The 16,629-nt window shown below is 49.5% G+C and overlaps 2 protein-coding genes across 3 annotated transcripts in view; one reads left to right on the top strand and one right to left on the bottom strand.

The window, feature by feature from the left end:
• lmf1 (lipase maturation factor 1) overlaps nucleotides 1-7,364 on the top strand; it is an 8,788-nt gene extending 1,424 nt beyond the window's left edge. Inside the window, exons 2-11 of the mRNA XM_024264453.2 lie at nucleotides 1,397-1,706; nucleotides 1,798-1,808; nucleotides 1,932-2,080; nucleotides 2,234-2,299; nucleotides 2,458-2,625; nucleotides 2,871-3,045; nucleotides 3,168-3,321; nucleotides 6,194-6,377; nucleotides 6,445-6,557; nucleotides 6,634-7,364. Of these exons, the coding sequence (XP_024120221.1) occupies nucleotides 1,397-1,706; nucleotides 1,798-1,808; nucleotides 1,932-2,080; nucleotides 2,234-2,299; nucleotides 2,458-2,625; nucleotides 2,871-3,045; nucleotides 3,168-3,321; nucleotides 6,194-6,377; nucleotides 6,445-6,557; nucleotides 6,634-6,820 (1,517 nt within the window). The 3' untranslated portion in view covers nucleotides 6,821-7,364. The remainder of the gene's footprint in view (nucleotides 1-1,396; nucleotides 1,707-1,797; nucleotides 1,809-1,931; nucleotides 2,081-2,233; nucleotides 2,300-2,457; nucleotides 2,626-2,870; nucleotides 3,046-3,167; nucleotides 3,322-6,193; nucleotides 6,378-6,444; nucleotides 6,558-6,633) is intronic.
• Nucleotides 7,365-10,174: 2,810 nt separating this feature from the next.
• On the bottom strand, nucleotides 10,175-12,261 carry LOC112141361 (mucin-1). Of its 2 annotated transcripts, none has more exons than XM_036217046.1 (4): nucleotides 12,196-12,261; nucleotides 11,773-11,877; nucleotides 10,636-11,736; nucleotides 10,175-10,494 (listed from the first exon to the last, which is right to left on the bottom strand). In XM_036217046.1, exons 2-4 carry the CDS (start codon nucleotides 11,813-11,815, stop codon nucleotides 10,442-10,444), a joined length of 1,197 nt encoding a protein of 398 aa, XP_036072939.1. In that variant the 5' UTR covers nucleotides 11,816-11,877; nucleotides 12,196-12,261; the 3' UTR covers nucleotides 10,175-10,441. The 2 variants fall into 2 exon arrangements, with proteins under 2 accessions (XP_036072939.1, XP_024120252.1); XM_024264484.2 differs by having other exon boundaries at nucleotides 10,636-11,712.
• Between the last annotated feature and the right edge of the window lie 4,368 nt (nucleotides 12,262-16,629).

Here is a 16,629-nt window from a genome sequence, read left to right as displayed (position 1 = left end):
GAACAGAAGACATCTGAGGAAAATACACCCAAGTCTGTTCAAGGACACAGCCCTGAACCTGGACCCAGATGGACTGTCTTCTCAAAATTCCGAACGAGTTGAGCCGCCAGCATGCGATTCCCCTCAGGAATCCTTTTCTGAAGATATGGATAACACTGGATTTTATCACACACGCAGTGGTCGGGCAGTAAGACGTCCTGCTAGATACAGAGACTAACTAAGATGACAGTTTATGTTTACAATGTCATTGTGTTTGTTTATTAGCATCTAAAAGAAAAGCAGTTTGTTTTGACATATTTTAAGAAATGTTACATATTGGTATGTTCATACTCGGAGTATTGGATTAAGATGTACATTACTTTCATGTAAAATTATTCGCAATCTGAATGTGCCTTACAATGATGCTACATGCATAAAGATGTCTAATATTCATTTAAGTTGACGGTATATTTACGTTTAATTAACTGTTCAAAATATAATAACCAACCTGTCTTGGAAAAGAGGGATGTGATGTATTGTTATACCACCGCCAGGCAATAGAGGGCGATGCTGTCATAAGTTGTTGTTGAGTCGGACATTAAAAGGTGGTGACTGTTGCTATACGAGTAGAGCCGAGTCTTGTCGTCTGTCCTTGTAAAGAGTTCACCTGACAGCAACCCACGTTAAGGCAGCGCGGAACAGTTCAACAATATATTAAGCTACAACACATACAAATGTTTAACTCTCATGTCCTATTTGAATTCTTATTAGATAATAGAACTAGATCATAGATCCTAATTTGCACATTTATTTTTAAACTTTTGGACAGTAACACATTTCCCTGTAGGGCCAGAAATCAATTAAAAAAATTAACTAATTAATCACAAACCTGGAAAAACATTAATCAGAATTAATTGTGATTATTATTATTATTTTAGTCACAGTATTTGCCGACCACTTTTATCTGTGAATAATCACAATATGAAATCACTCACAAAACTCTACATGTACTTTTATTTGAACTGGTACTGAACTAAAACATTTCTCCTTCAGTTTTATTGTCTGAAAAATGATCTTTTCCAAGTGTTAACACAGAACTCGAAATAATTGATAGTTTTTGGTTGAAATATTTTGTCAAATAGAAAAAGAAAAGTTTGATCCAGAGTTTGCTGTAGACGGCCGTTCAGCCGCTCACCTTTAACCTTTGACCTTTGACCTGGAATTCAAAGGACTCAAAACTCCAGTTTTTACCAACATTTGTGATTGAAAAGATTTAAGTCACAATTATGATGAAAGTTTGTTAAAAACTAAAATGAAGAACCAGACCTCAGCTGTAACCTCAGCTCTTCTTGAGCTTCAGAAACGGCGAGTATCTCCGTCCTCTGACCTCCCCGCCTCTCCCTCTTCTGCCCTCTAGTGGTGGCGTTCATCGTGGCGTTCACGCAGAACAAGCAGCTGATCGGCGAGCGCGGCCTGATGCCCTGCAGGGACTACCTCAACAGTGTCAAGCGCTACGTTGGCGGGAAGATCGGCGCCGCCGCCCTGGCCTACACGCCCTCCATCCTCTGGCTGATGGACTGGAGCCACATGGACAGCAACCTGGACGGCATCGCCGCGGTGGGGGCGGGGCTGTCGGGGTTCGTCCTGCTGACGGGGACGGCCAACATGCTGATTATGGTCTGCCTGTGGGGGCTCTACCACTCACTGGTCAGTGTGGGGCAGCTGTGGTGAGTCAGATCCTCTGAGATCAGATCCTCTGAGATCAGATCAGACCTTAGGACCAAACCCTTCTCCTCTGATCTTCTGGTTCTCCTGCAGGTACTCGTTCGGTAAGTGACCTTCAGACTCTGGAGAGACCAGGACCGTGTGCTGCGGTTTTCAGATGAGCGTCTGGCGGTTCTGTAAATGTGCGCGAGCTCGAACCTTCAGGACAACCCGGTTGTGCTCTGCAGGTTGGGAGAGTCAGCTGCTGGAGACCGGCTTCCTGTCCATCTTCCTGTGTCCTCTGTGGAGGCTGGAGCAGCTGCCCCCCCAGAACCCCCCCTCCAGCATCAACATCTGGACCTTCCGGTGGCTCATCGTCCGCATCATGCTGGGAGCTGTGAGCGCGCACACATAGACACTAATACACGAGACGCTGCAGATCACCATCATACTCCTTCCCCGTGCCTGACGGAGCGTGTCAGGACTCGTTGGCTCTAGAATGACTTTTATTCTGAAAATCCCAGCCCTGCAGCTGCTGCTTTCCTTTCAGGGTCTGATAAAGATCCGAGGAGACCAGTGCTGGAGGGACCTGACCTGCATGGACTTCCACTACGAGGTGAGGGGCGTGTCCTGATGTGGACTCCTGTTCGCCTCACAGTACCTCCTCCCGCCTCTAGGGGCACCAGCTGCTCTGAGGTGGTGACTCCGCCCCCTGCCTCTCCTCAGCCTGTGTGGTCATCCCTGCAGAACTTTTTCGTCCTTGTGTCCTGGCAGACCCAGCCCGTCCCCAACCCGCTGTCCTACTACCTGCACCGCTCGCCCTGGTGGTTCCACCGCTTCGAGGTTCTGTCCAACCACTTCATCGAGCTGGTCGCCCCCTTCTTCACCTTCCTGGGGAGGCGCATGTGCATGCTGAACGGAGCCGTGCAGATTCTGTTCCAGGTAATGATGTGGCTACAGACGTCTGGGATGTTTTCAGGTTCGTAGCGAAGCTTCGGCTCCAGGTGATTGACACACGTTACTATAGAAACCGCTCAGTTCTGGGGGTTCTCTCCGGTCCGAACTCCGTCCAGACAGTGTTCAGTTTCCCTGAATCCTTCCAGAACAAACACACACGGATTTGAACTTTCTGTAGCGAGTTTTCTTCGTTCCCTCCGTGCTCCTGCTCTGCATCCTCCGGCCTGCAGGTGGCGCTGATCCTGAGCGGGAACCTGAGTTTCCTGAACTGGCTGACCATAGTTCCCAGCTTGGCGTGTTTCGACGACGCCTCCCTGAGTTTCCTGTTCGGTTCTGAAACCAAGCGGAAGGTTCTGCAGATCCAGCAGGAGCACGCAGCCGGACGAGCCCCCAAACCCAGCGCAGGTGGGTGACCTCTGACCTCTGACCTTTGTCCAGCCTGGTCAGCTGTTGTCTGACTGTAGAGAGGCAAATGCTGAGGAGGAGTAACCAGCAGAACGTGTTCGCTTCCTCTCATTTGTCGGCAGGCGCGGTTGCCCGCCGGGCGCTCAACGTCTCTCTGGCCGTTCTGATTGGTTACCTGAGCGTCCCCGTGGTAATGAACCTGCTGAGCTCCAGACAGGTGATGAACACCTCCTTCGACCCTCTGCGCATCGTCAACACCTACGGGGCCTTCGGCAGGTACGGCGCCGTTTCTGGAGGACGTCTTCCATGAATGATCGGTCAGGCGGAGGAACGTAAACGCCACGAACGCCATCAGGAACGTTCCAGACACGAAAACGCTTTTCAGAGCAAAACAGACGATAAACGATTGATCTGAAAGTAGAAACATTAAAGCTGATCAGACAGGAAGGAAGAGATTCAAACTTTACAGAATAGAGAAGATCTGAAGTATCCAGAGCAGATCCACAGATCATGGAATAAAGAGATCCTGATCCACAGAGATCCTGGTTCACAGAGATCCAGGTCTACAAAGATCCTGATCCACAGAGATCCTGGTCTACAGAGATCCTGGTCTACAGAGATCCAGACCCACAGAGATCCTGGTCTACAGAGATCCTGATCCACAGAGATCCTGGTCTACAGAGATCCTGGTCTACAGAGATCCAGACCCACAGAGATCCTGGTCTACAGAGATCCAGATCCACAGAGATCCTGGACTACAGAGATCCTGGTTCACAGTGATCCTGGTCTACAGAGATCCTGGTTCACAGAGATCCTGGTCCACAGAGATCCTGGTCTACAGAGATCCTGGTCCACAGAGATCCTGGACTACAGAGATCCTGGTTCACAGAGATCCTGGATTAAAGCGATCCTGGTCCACAGAGATCCAGGTCTACAGAGATCCTGTTCCACAGAGATCCTGGTCCACAGAGATCCTGGTCTACAGAGATCCTGTTCCACAGAGATCCTGACCTACAGGGTTCCTGGTCTACAGAGATCCTGTTCCACAGAGATCCTGGACTACAGAGATCCTGCACTACAGAGATCCTTTTCTACAGAGATCCTGTTCCACAGAGATCCAGGTCTACACAGATCCTGATCTACACAGATCCTGTTCCACATAGATCCTTTTCTACAGAGATCCTGTTCCACAGAGATCCTGGACTACAGAGATCCTGGTTCACAGAGATCTTGGTCCACAGAGATCCTGTTCCACATAGATCCTGTTCCACAGAGATCCTGGACTACAGAGATCCTGGTCCACAGAGATCCTGGTCTACAGAGATCCTGTTCCACAGAGATCCTGTTCCACAGAGATCCTGGACTACAGAGATCCTGGTTCAGAGAGATCTTGGTCCACGGAGATCTTGTTCCACATAGATCCTGTTCCACAGAGATCCTGACCAACAGAGATCCTGTTCCACAGAGATCCAGGTCTACACAGATCCTGATCTACACAGATCCCGTTCCACATAGATCCTTTTCTACAGAGATCCTGTTCCACAGAGATCCTGACCTACAGAGATCCGGTTCCACAGAGATCCTGTTCCACAGAGATCCTGTTCCACAGAGATCCTGGACTACAGAGATCCTGGACTACAGAGATCCTTTTCTACAGAGATCCTGTTCCACAGAGATCCAGGTCTACACAGATCCTGATCTACACAGATCCTGTTCCACATAGATCCTTTTCTACAGAGATCCTGTTCCACAGAGATCCTGGACTACAGAGATCCTGGTTCACAGAGATCTTGGTCCACAGAGATCCTGTTCCACATAGATCCTGTTCCACAGAGATCCTGGACTACAGAGATCCTGTTCCACAGAGATCCAGGTCTACACAGATCCTGATCTACACAGATCCCGTTCCACATAGATCCTTTTCTACAGAGATCCTGTTCCACAGAGATCCTGGTTCACAGTGATCCTGGTCTACAGAGATCCTGGTTCACAGAGATCCTGGTCCACAGAGATCCTGGTCTACAGAGATCCTGTTCCACAGAGATCCTGGACTACAGCGATCCTGGTCCACAGAGATCCAGGTCTACAGAGATCCTGGTCCACAGAGATCCTGGTCTACAGAGATCCTGGACTACAGAGATCCTGGTTCACAGAGATCCTGTTCCACAGAGATCCTGGACTAAAGCGATCCTGGTCCACAGAGATCCAGGTCTACAGAGATCCTGGTCCACAGAGATCCTGGTCTACAGAGATCCTGGTTCAGAGAGATCTTGGTCCACAGAGATCCTGTTCCACATAGATCCTGTTCCACAGAGATCCTGACCTACAGAGATCCTGTTCCACAGAGATCCAGGTCTACACAGATCCTGATCTACACAGATCCCGTTCCACATAGATCCTTTTCTACAGAGATCCTGTTCCACAGAGATACTGACCTACAGAGATCCGGTTCCACAGAGATACTGGTCTACAGAGATCCTGGACTACAGAGATCCTGACCTACAGAGATCCTGTTCCACAGAGATCCTGGACTACAGAGATCCTGGTTCACAGAGATTCAGGTCTACAGAGATCCTGTTCCACAGAGACCCAGGTCTACAGAGATCCTGGACTACAGAGATCCTGGTTCACAGAGATCCTGTTCCACAGAGATCCTGGACTAAAGCGATCCTGGTCCACAGAGATCCAGGTCTACAGAGATCCAGGTCTACAGAGATCCTGGTCCACAGAGATCCTGGTTCACAGAGATCCTGGTCTACAGAGATCCTGATCCACAGAGATCCAGGTCTACAGAGATCCTGGACTACAGAGATCCTGGTTCACAGAGATCCTGGACTAAAGCGATCCTGGTCCACAGAGATCCAGGTCTACAGAGATCCAGGTCGGAGGACTCTGATATTCTCTTGATGATCCTGAAGATCCAGAATGATGTGAGAGACTAATGTATGAGTCATTATACTTTAGTCCAGGTGGAGTCGATAAAGGTCAAATGACAGATGGGACTCATAGGGCGCGGAGGCGGAGCAGGTTGTGGCGCCCCCTAAAGGAGCGTTGGAGTCGGCGTTTCATCCAGACGATGACATCAGCGGCGTTTGGGTGCAGTCCGGTCGTGGATGACGTTTCTGCTGTCATGCTCCGCCCCCCGCAGTATCACCAAAGAGCGAACGGAGGTGGTGTTCCAGGGCACCCTGAGCGCCGACCCCGCTGCCCCCGAGGCCGTGTGGGAGGAGTACCAGTTCCCTTGTAAGCCCGGAGACCTGCGGCAGCGGCCCTGCGTCATCACGCCGTACCACTACCGGCTGGACTGGCTCATGTGGTTCGCCGCCTTCCAGGTGAGACGCAGAGCAGCTGCTCGCCACCCCTGCCCGTTCGTGGTTAAAGCGTGAGCTTCTCCTGCAGACCTACGAGCAGAGCGAGTGGGTCATCCACATCGCGGGCCGACTGCTCGCCAACGACAGCGCCGTCCTCTCATTGGTCCAACACAACCCCTTCCAGGGCAGAGAGCCCCCCAGGTAAGAGGTCTCTAGCTCTTTCTTTGCACCTCTTCTGTCCTCTAAGCCCCTCCCACCTGTCCTTGTGCTTCCTCAGGTGGGTCCGGGGGGAACATTTCATCTACAGGTTCAGCCGGCCGGGCAGCGCCAGCGCCGCTCAGGGGAAGTGGTGGGTCCGGAAACGGATCGGCGCCTACTTCCCCCCTGTCGACCTGGTCGGGCTCAGGAGCTACTTCCAGTCCCGGAACTGGCCCCACCCACACGTCCCGACCGGCAGGAACTGACCCGGAACCACGGCGGGGAAGAGGCGGGAGGGAGGAGAAACCGGCACCTCCCTCAGAAGGAGCAAGGAAGTGCAGTAGCTCCTCCTGAAGATCCTTTACTGACCTCTGAGGTTCTGCACTCATTCAGTTTACCAATAAACATCTGACAAGGAGACGTTCTGAACCATATCCAGACCGGTTCTGAACAACATCCAGCCCGGTTCTGAACAACATCCAGACCGGTTCTGAACAACATCCAGACTGGTTCTGAACAACATCCAGACCGGTTCTGAAGATCCTTTTAAGGCAGAACCGTCCACACAGATTCAAACAGACAGAAAAACCTTGTTAAGCTTTAATAGCCTCAAAGTCTCGTTTAGATTCTGCTAACGAGCTGCAGGAGAAACATGGCCGACACTAATGCAGCCTCAAACGCAGCTGAAGAAAAACTAAAAGTTCTTTACTTGAAGACATCCTCAAAAGTAATCAGATTACCAGAAAGCTTCAGGATTGGAGAATCTTTCTGAAATGTTTCATCAGAAAAGAAATAAAAAGTTCTCAAACATCCGAGTTTCTATGAAGGTTTCAGTTCTCAGACTGTCCAGCAGGGGGCAGCACTTCACATCGCTCTCTTTAGCTTCGTGCTTCACCCTCACATCCCTCATGAGGAACGAGGAGGAAAGAGGAGCTGGGAGGAGGAAGGAGGAGGACGAGGAACTGGGAGGAGGAAAGAGGAGTTGTGTCATCCTCTGAGGGATGAGACAGTCGTTTCCATCATCAGCTCTGGTTTCACTGAAGCAGAAATCAAAGGGAGGAAGCCCCTCCCTCTGAGGGAGGGGTCATTATGGTCTGTGCTCGGTCTGGAACGGAGCGTCCTGAATGTGAAGAACCAAATGTGAAGATCCACCAGAACTAAACCTGAAATAGATCCAAACACCAGACTGACTTCTGACCTTCAGGAATACATCTGTCAATGATTGATCTGATCAGCTGGGATCAGAGATCACACCCCCCCCCCATGTCGTCCTCCTTTTTTTCACTTTAGCTCCACCCTCAGCATCATCACCCTTCCTCTCCTCAACGGGTTCAAACAAGGTCCTCCGCTCCTCCAGGAACCTCCTCAGAACAAACATCTGCAGTGTTTGTGGGGTCATCATAAGTGCTGCGGTTCTACAGGACTCTGGTTCTGATCCAGAGTTTCTGGACCATTTGGTGTAAATAATTTGATGATCTCAGATGGCAGCAGAGCTGTCCAGATGGATGCTGGTTTCATCTGCTCAGAAACTTGTGTTTTTATTATTATGTTTTTTTTTTTGGTTATTTGAGCTGCAGGTGATCCTGCGGTCCCTGTAGGTGATCCTGCGGTCCATGCAGGTGATCCTGGGGTCCATGCAGGTGATCCTGGGGTCCATGCAGGTGATCCTGTGGTCCCTATAGGTGATCCTGTAGTCCATGCAGGTGATCCTGTAGTCCATGCAGGTGATCCTGTAGTCCATGCAGGTGATCCTGTGGTCCCTGGAGGTGATCCTGGGGTCCATGCAGGTGATCCTGTGGTCCCTGGAGGTGATCCTGTGGTCCATGCAGGTGATCCTGTGGTCCCTATAGGTGATCCTGTGGTCCATGCAGGTGATCCTGTGGTCCATGCAGGTGATCCTGGGGTCCATGCAGGTGATCCTGTGGTCCCTATAGGTGATCCTGTGGTCCATGGAGGTGATCCTGTAGTCCATGCAGATGATCCTGTAGTCCATGCAGGTGATCCTGGGGTCCATGCAGGTGATCCTGCGGTCCCTGGAGGTGATCCTGTAGTCCCTGGAGGTGGATCTGAAGAACTTCAGGAATGAAACAAAGGAAACAGATAAACACTGCAGTCCTTTCAAAATAAACTTGATTTCAGGGTCCAAATGACGTTGAAAGACACAAAAATACACAAATACCAGAGAAGACTTCCGGTTCCGGGTCACGAGCAGACGTCTGTCTCCAGCTCTCCTCAACTTCGGCTTTTAAAGTCTTTTTACTGCAAAATAGCTACTGAGAGTTGAACATGACATGAAGAAAAACTTTGAGCTCCGTCAAATCGGCTTCAAAATCGCTCTCGCGGACATTCACCACTGCTTTTCTGCATGATGCTAAGCTAGCAGCTCTGCTGGAGCTTCAAGCTAAGCTACCACCACTGCTACAACTCCAGGAAGATTTCCGTCAAGAACAGGAACGTAACGAACAACGAGATAATCGCCAAGATCTCCTGGAGAGGAGGATGCATGACATGGATCAACAGGCACAGATGAATAATGTGATTCTCTGCGGCCTGGTGCTACCAGCACTAGCATGGATGCTAACAGACCTGTGATGGATGCTAACACGACCATGGAGGATCAAGTTGGAGAATTTCTTGGGTCTAAAGGGATTTCCTTGGACCTAAACACTGTTGAGGTCTGTCATCCGTTTCCTCGGAGAAAGAATACGGATAAACCAGCGATCCTGATCAGGTTTGTGAATCGAAAGAACAAGATAGCTCTGATGAAACAACGAGAACACCTGGAGGGTTCTACGTTCTTTCTTAATGATCATTTATCCAAATATCACGCTGATCTGGTGAAGCACGCGAGAATCCTACGAGGAAACAGATCCACAGCACCTGGATTCAGAACTCCAGAATCTTAGTGAAACCACTCGGACCACCGAACCAGACGAAGCCTCTGGGAATAAAATCCATGAAGGACTTTGAGAACTGTGGGATTATGCATGTCTGAACCTTTAATTGAAACAAAATGTGAAATGTGAACTCAACAAACCGCTGGATCTGAACTCTGACCCGACTCTGGGCTGCAGAGACCTTCACAGTCTCTCAGTCATAACAATGAAGAACGATTACGTGGCCTTGCACTGTCCCAAACTGTGATGTAGCACAGATTCTGCTCAAATTAATGATCTTTTTTCTTTTCAAATGATTAGTTTGTGTGATATTATTATTCCTTGATGAATACAATCTGCACAAATGGTCTTTTAATGAGAATATGTAGATTATTGTTACTGATTCATATAAATGATTCTCTCTGGATGTTTTGAAATTTGATTGCATCATTAATGATCCTCTATAGCCTGAATTTATTATTGTAGAGTATAAATATTGGATATTAAGTCCTGAACCGGATATTGATAATTCATGTAGAGAAAATGGTCGAGTCGGGGTGGATTATATAAGTTCACTTCCATCCACTCCCTTTAAGGATTTACTTGTGATTTAATGTAATGTTATTTTTTTCATGTATTATTCCTGATTGCTTGAAATAAACCATTTGATCGATTGATTGATTGATTCAGTCATTCATTCATTCATTCATTCGTTCATTCTGAAAGAATCTGCAGTTTCCTTTTCCAGAACAACCTGAAGCTTTTATTCTGCACAGAAACACCTGATGGAAACAGATAATCCGGTCATTACATTTAAACCATCATTTCTCTGTTTTATCTGGAATGTTTCGAAGCTGCTGACATGTGACGTCATTGAAGCCCTCATTAGCTCCTCCCACTTTCATCAGACCTGAGCAGACCTCCCAGCTTGGAGGACTAAAGCAGAAGAACAACATTTGCTTGCAGCAGAAACAGGAAGAAGTGCGTCTTCGTCCGTCTTCAGCCCATCTCTCATCCGGGGAAGCGGGGGGCGGAGCCTTCCCTCACGGAAACGCGCAGCCCGTCTGGAAAACAGATGATGGACTTATTCAATGTATGAGTCCTACAGAGAAGATTTCCATGATAGAACAGAGAGTGGATCATCATGAACCTTCAGCCCCCCCCTGGACAGAGACGGGTTCTGGTTCTGGTTCTCAGGTTCTTACCCAGCTGTGCTGCCAGCATCCTGCTCAGGTGGGAGGGGCCTCCCATCACTCTGCCGGCGTTTTTTCCTGCTCGGATGATTGGACCCGGAACCGACCTGCAGCGGCGCCGGGACAGGGCGATCAGCTGGGCGATCTGTCTCGCCATGGCGGTCTTCTCCGGAACCGGGGGGGGCACCTTCTCCCCGAAGACGGCGTCCGGACCGCCTGAGAGGAGGACGGAGCAGAGCTGGACCTCCCTGAGGAGCTGAGGGGTCACAGGAGGCGGAGGGGGGCTCTGGAAGGAGGAGGGCTCGGAGTGGCGGCGAGGAGGGAGGGGTCTGGGTCGGGTCGTGGATGGAGGATCTCCGGTTGGGGGGTCAGGAATGGTGGGGAGGGCGATCTGAAGGGACAGCCTGTTGGAACGACTCCTGGGGGGGCCACGAAGTTTCCAGCCTAACGGATCTGGACCGGTGATGAGGGAGGTCTGGACGGGAGGCGGCGAGGAGGAGGACTGATGGGGGGAGGAGTCAGAGGAGGAGCATGAGAGGCACCTCCGAGGACACGGAGACTTCCTCTGGAGGAAGAGCACGCAGGGAGGCGGCACCAGCGGCAGAACCCTCCTGTGGTTCCTCAGGAAAATGGTGCTCCCGCAGTAGCAGAACTCGGCCGGAGGAGGAGCCAGGTTCAGACCTGGACTCTGACCTGGACTCTGAGCTGGACTCTGAGCTGGACTCTGAGCTGGACTCAGACCTGGACTCAGACCTGGACTCAGACCTGGACTCAGACCTGGTTTTAGACCTGGACTCAGACCTGGACTCAGACCTGGACTCAGACCTGGACTCTGACCTGGACTCAGACCTGGACTCAGTCCTGGTTTTAGACCTGGTTTTAGACCTGGTTTTAGACCTGGACTCAGACCTGGACTCAGACCTGGACTCTGACCTGGACTCAGACCTGGACTCTGACCTGGACTCAGTCCTGGTTTTAGACCTGGTTTTAGACCTGGACTCAGACCTGGACTCTGACCTGGACTCTGACCTGGACTCAGACCTGGTTTTAGACCTGGTTTTAGACCTGGACTCAGACCTGGACTCAGACCTGGACTCAGACCTGGACTCAGACCTGGACTCAGACCTGGACTCAGACCTGGACTCAGACCTGCTGTGACGGTTGTGGTTTCAGCAGCTGAAGGTTTCTTCATCCTTCCTGGTTGGGGAACGCCTCACTGTCCCTGGGGGGTGTGGGGGGGGGTTGTTCTGCTTTCTGAAAGAGGAAGAGGGAACGCCCGTCACACACCGACCCGGACCAGAGGAACCGCTACAGGACATGCTGCAGAGGGGCATTGCCATGGCAACCACAGATCTACAGACGTTCATGAAAAATGTTTCTTAAAGTGAGTCGAGTTCAGCAGGAAAATACAGCAAACAAGAGAGACCCGACAAGTTTGGATCAGAACCGGTCCAGAGGAGACGTCTGAATACAGAATTCTAATAATGTTGTTTCTCCGATTCTCTACAAACATAAACATGTTAAACCAGAATCACACGGAGCATGCTCAGAACAGAACCGCTAGACGTTTACCTGCAGCTGCCGGCCCTTCAACCTGCTGCTCCTCTTCACTGACCCCCCCTCCAACATCCTGGTCTTTATAGTCCTCTCTGCCCCCCACCCCCAACACTCCACCCAAACAAGACCACAGCTTCCCCAGAGACCCGCCCAGAAACCAGCGGAGTGAAGCAAACGCTTCGAGGAACAAGAAACGCCGTGAAGATGTTCCTCCTCATCGCTCTGGAGAGCACCTCCTCTGTAGAATATCACCTCTGGAGAACCTCTCCTCTGGAGAACCTCTCCTCTGGAGAGGACCTCCTCCGGAGAACTCCTCCTCTGTAGAATATCTCCTCTGTAGAATCTCTCCTCTGGAGAACTCCTCCTCTGTAGAACCTCTCCTCTGTAGAATCTCTCCTCTGGAGAACTCCTCCTCTGTAGAACCTCTCCTCTGTAGAACCTCTCCTCTGGAGAACTCCTACTCTGTAGAATCTCTCCTCTGGAGAACTCCTCCTCTGTAGAACCTCTCCTCTGTAGAATCTCTCCTCTGGAGAACTCCTCCTCTGTAGAACCTCTCCTCTGTAGAATATCTCCTCTGTAGAATATCTCCTCTGTAGAACCTCTCCTCTGTAGAACCTCTCCTCTGGAGAACTCCTCCTCTGGAGAACTCCTCCTCTGTAGAATATCTCCCCTGGAGAACTCCTCCTCTGTAGAACCTCTCCTCTGGAGAACCTCTCCTCTGGAGAACTGCTCCGCGAGTTTAATTTACTGGTGATTGATTGAATATGAGTTTGAAAGATAAAGTAGGTTCATGCCCAGATATTTAAAAGATTTTGTTTCCTGTAGAGGACAGGAGTCCAAAAAATGTAGATGAAGGTTTAGACCACGTGGGGTTATTGTGTTTGTCTGAAAGAGCATGCAAGATGATTTTGTTTGATTCAAAAGAAGCTTATTTAAAATCAGACGATGTTGAACTGAGTCAGAGTCATGCTGTAAGCAGCTGTTGATGTCAGTGATGTTTGGAGCAATAAATGATTGTATCATCGGCATAAAGATGGATGCTACAGTTTCAACAGGAGTTTAGAAGATCATTGATGAAAATTGAATGACCTCCTAGACCTCCTTTCCCGCCTCTGTTGCTGTAGATTTCTGAGGTCTGTCTGTTTAGGCTTAGCTGAAGGAGATCCCAGACTACGCCTGGCCAGATGTGGTCCTCAGGCTGCTGGGAAAGGCTGGGGGAGGCTGGGGGAGGCTGGAGGACGTTCTGATAGAGAATCAGGGAGTGGAGGAGGCTCTAATGGAGTCTCAGGGGGTGGAGGAGGCCAGGGGAGGCTAGAGGAGGCTCTGATGGAGTCTCAGGGGGTGGAGGAGGCCAGGGGAGGCTAGAGGAGGCCAGAGGAGGCTGGAGGATAGAGTCTCAGGGGGTGGAGGAGGCTCTGATAGAGTCTCAGAGGGTGGAGGAGGCCAGAGGAGGCTGTAGGAGGCCAGAGGAGGCTGTAGGAGGAGGCTCTGATAGAGTCTCAGAGGGTGGAGGAGGCCAGAGGAGGCTGTAGGAGGAGGCTCTGATAGAGTCTCAGGGGGTGGAGGAGGCCAGAGGAGGCTGGAGGACTCAGGAAGCATGTCCGGTTGTAACACGCTGAACGTTGCACTGACACCTCCTCTGCTCTAAAGTATTTTATTTTTTGACACAAACAGAATGTTTGGCCTCAGCGGCGCCACCATGTGGACCTCATTCCTCTTTGAGTGACTGAAGCTGCAGATCTTTATTTTTGTAAATTAACAAACGGTCATCAACATGTGTGATGAGGGAGCTTTGTTGATCTGAATTCTCTACTGCCCCCTGCTGGTAGTCTGATTACTGTAAACATAATCAGATTCAAACTGGTGCAGAGGAAGAGTGGTCAACCTCTGGTCAGGTGGTAACAGGTTTGATCCCCACCTTTTAGCCTAAATAAGAATGTTGACAATCATAGAGTGTGAAAACAGAGCAACTGTAGAACAGAGAGCTGAGCTTGAAATGTGGATCTGAAGGATGAATGACATCAGGGTCGTGGTCCACAAACACACTCAAACACAAACACACTGCATCTCTTCAGATGTTTGTGACTGAAATGTTTGAATCTTCTCTGAACACAGAAAAGTCTGTTTTAGTCCTGATGGGAACACATCCTGGTTCCAGTAGATCCTGGTTCTTATAGATCCTGTTTCCAGTAGATCCTGGTTCTTATAGATCCTGGTTCTAGTAGACCCTGGTTCTTATAGATCCTGGTTCTAGTAGATCCTGGTTCCAGTAGATCCTGGTTCTTATAGATCCTGGTTCTAGTAGACCCTGGTTCTTATAGATCCTGGTTCTTGTGAGTCCTAGTTTTTGTGGATCATACAATTAACTAAATTAAATTCTAGATTTTAACTACACAGCCATATGTACTAAAACACTCATTAGAAACAGAGATTCACGTTCAATATTACTCAAATAAGAAACCAATCTGACATCAGATCAAACAGATTTTTAATTGCCAATCAAAGTCCCATTGAACATAAAACAGTAAAATCAACAAGAGACTGAACCCCAAATCTGTTGTCTCACTAGAATAAGAGTGAGCCGGTCAGTGTGATTACTCTGTAGGATCATTAGAACATGATACTGTGATGAAGAGGCTGAGACGTTAGGATCCATGAGGAAACGGGTTAATGGAACAGAGCACGGGCGGTGGTCAGAAACAGGCAGAGGAATGAGTAAATGAGGGTCAGAAACAGAATCAAACCAGGAGAAACTCCTCAGACTGATGGATAAACACCATCAAGACTTCTGCAGTGGGTATAAATGCTGATGGTTCTGATGAGGATGATCAGCTGTACATGGAGAAGACTGAAGCGGTGGCTGATGGGAGTTGTAGTGAGAAAGGTGCTAGAGATGGTTAATAGGAGAGGGGTCCCTCTGGTGGCTGGAGGAGGACATGTCCTGACAGGTACAACATAAATATTGTGGCTCAGAAGTAGGAACCACACAGTTCAAGACAGCTGTCTCAGATGAAAAGCTGCTCCTGATGGAAACGTGCCCACATGACGTGAGAACCATGAAGACTCAATCACAATCATACACTCTTGGGTGTTTGGTGAGTAAATATGAGTCCAACACCAACACTGTCATCATAAATGACACTGCAGAGTGTAATTAGTTATTAATGAACTCTGTAGGGTTGAAAATAGGACTCTGTATACCTAAACAGTTGTAGAAGATCATGGTTACTGTTGATCCTGGTTCCTGTCAATCCTGGTTCCTGTTGATCCTGGTTCCTGTTGATCCTGGTTCCTGTTGATCCTGGTTCCTGTTGATCCTGGTCCCTGTTGATCCTGGTTCCTGTTGATCCTGGTTCCTGTTGATCCTGGTTCCGGTTGATCCTGGTTCCTGTTGATCCTGGTCCCTGTTGATCCTGGTTCCTGTCAATCCTGGTTCCTGTCGATCCTGGTCCCTGTTGATCCTGGTCCCTGTTGATCCTGGTCCCTGTTGATCCTGGTTCCTGTTGATCCTGGTTCCTGTTGATCCTGGTTCTGGTTGATCCTGGTTCCTGTTGATCCTGGTTCCTGTTGATCCTGGCTCGTGTTGATCCTGGTCCCTGTTGATCCTGGTTCCTGTTGATCCTGGTTCCTGTTGATCCTGGCTCCTGTTGATCCTGGTTCCTGTTGATCCTGGTTCCGGTTGATCCTGGTTCCGGTTGATCCTGGCTCCTGTTGATCCTGGTTCCTGTTGATCCTGGTTCCTGTTGATCCTGGCTCGTGTTGATCCTGGTTCCGGTTGATCCTGGTTCCTGTTGATCCTGGTTCCTGTTGATCCTGGTCCCTGTTGATCCTGGCTCCTGTTGATCCTGGTTCCTGTTGATCCTGGTTCCTGTTGATCCTGATTCCAGTCAGACAGATGGGGGGGTCTGCTGTGACGCCACCTGCTGGCTGCGGCGTGAGCGCACGCTGGACGCAGTCTAGATCTCTTTATTCGGCTCGAAGTTTTCCCGACTCTCCGAGCTCATAGGGTGACGCTCCAGCTGATGCTGATGTGTGGAAACTCGTGCAGAACGGCGTCCGGCTTTGACCCCGCCCCCCCCATGCAAACGTAATATAAATGCCAGAGAGATCTCTGGACATTTGAGGAAATGTCTTTGCTGCAGAAGTTCAACAAGGAGAGTCTTCTTACAGGAGAACGATCTCTAGATGTATTGAAACTGCTGAAACTTTTCAACCTTTTTCTTCTTTGGTTTCTTGGTGAAACATCATGTAGTCTGCAGCTTCACCAGCAGAGGGCGCTGGAGCCCACATTCTGTTTCTAAACTAACTTTGGTCAAATTAGATCTAATGATGAATAAAAAGCATCTGTGGAGTTTATTAGAATGCAGCAATAATAATAATAATAATAAACAACAAGAGTGAATAAATTCCAGTTTATTGAGTGAATCTTTCTCTGATGTGTGTGTGTGT

Source organism: Oryzias melastigma, linkage group LG19 (assembly GCF_002922805.2).
Source record: "Oryzias melastigma strain HK-1 linkage group LG19, ASM292280v2, whole genome shotgun sequence".
Classification (NCBI taxonomy): domain Eukaryota; kingdom Metazoa; phylum Chordata; class Actinopteri; order Beloniformes; family Adrianichthyidae; genus Oryzias; species Oryzias melastigma.
Note: the sequence above shows the minus strand (reverse complement) of the source record. Positions and strands in the feature narration are given on the sequence as shown.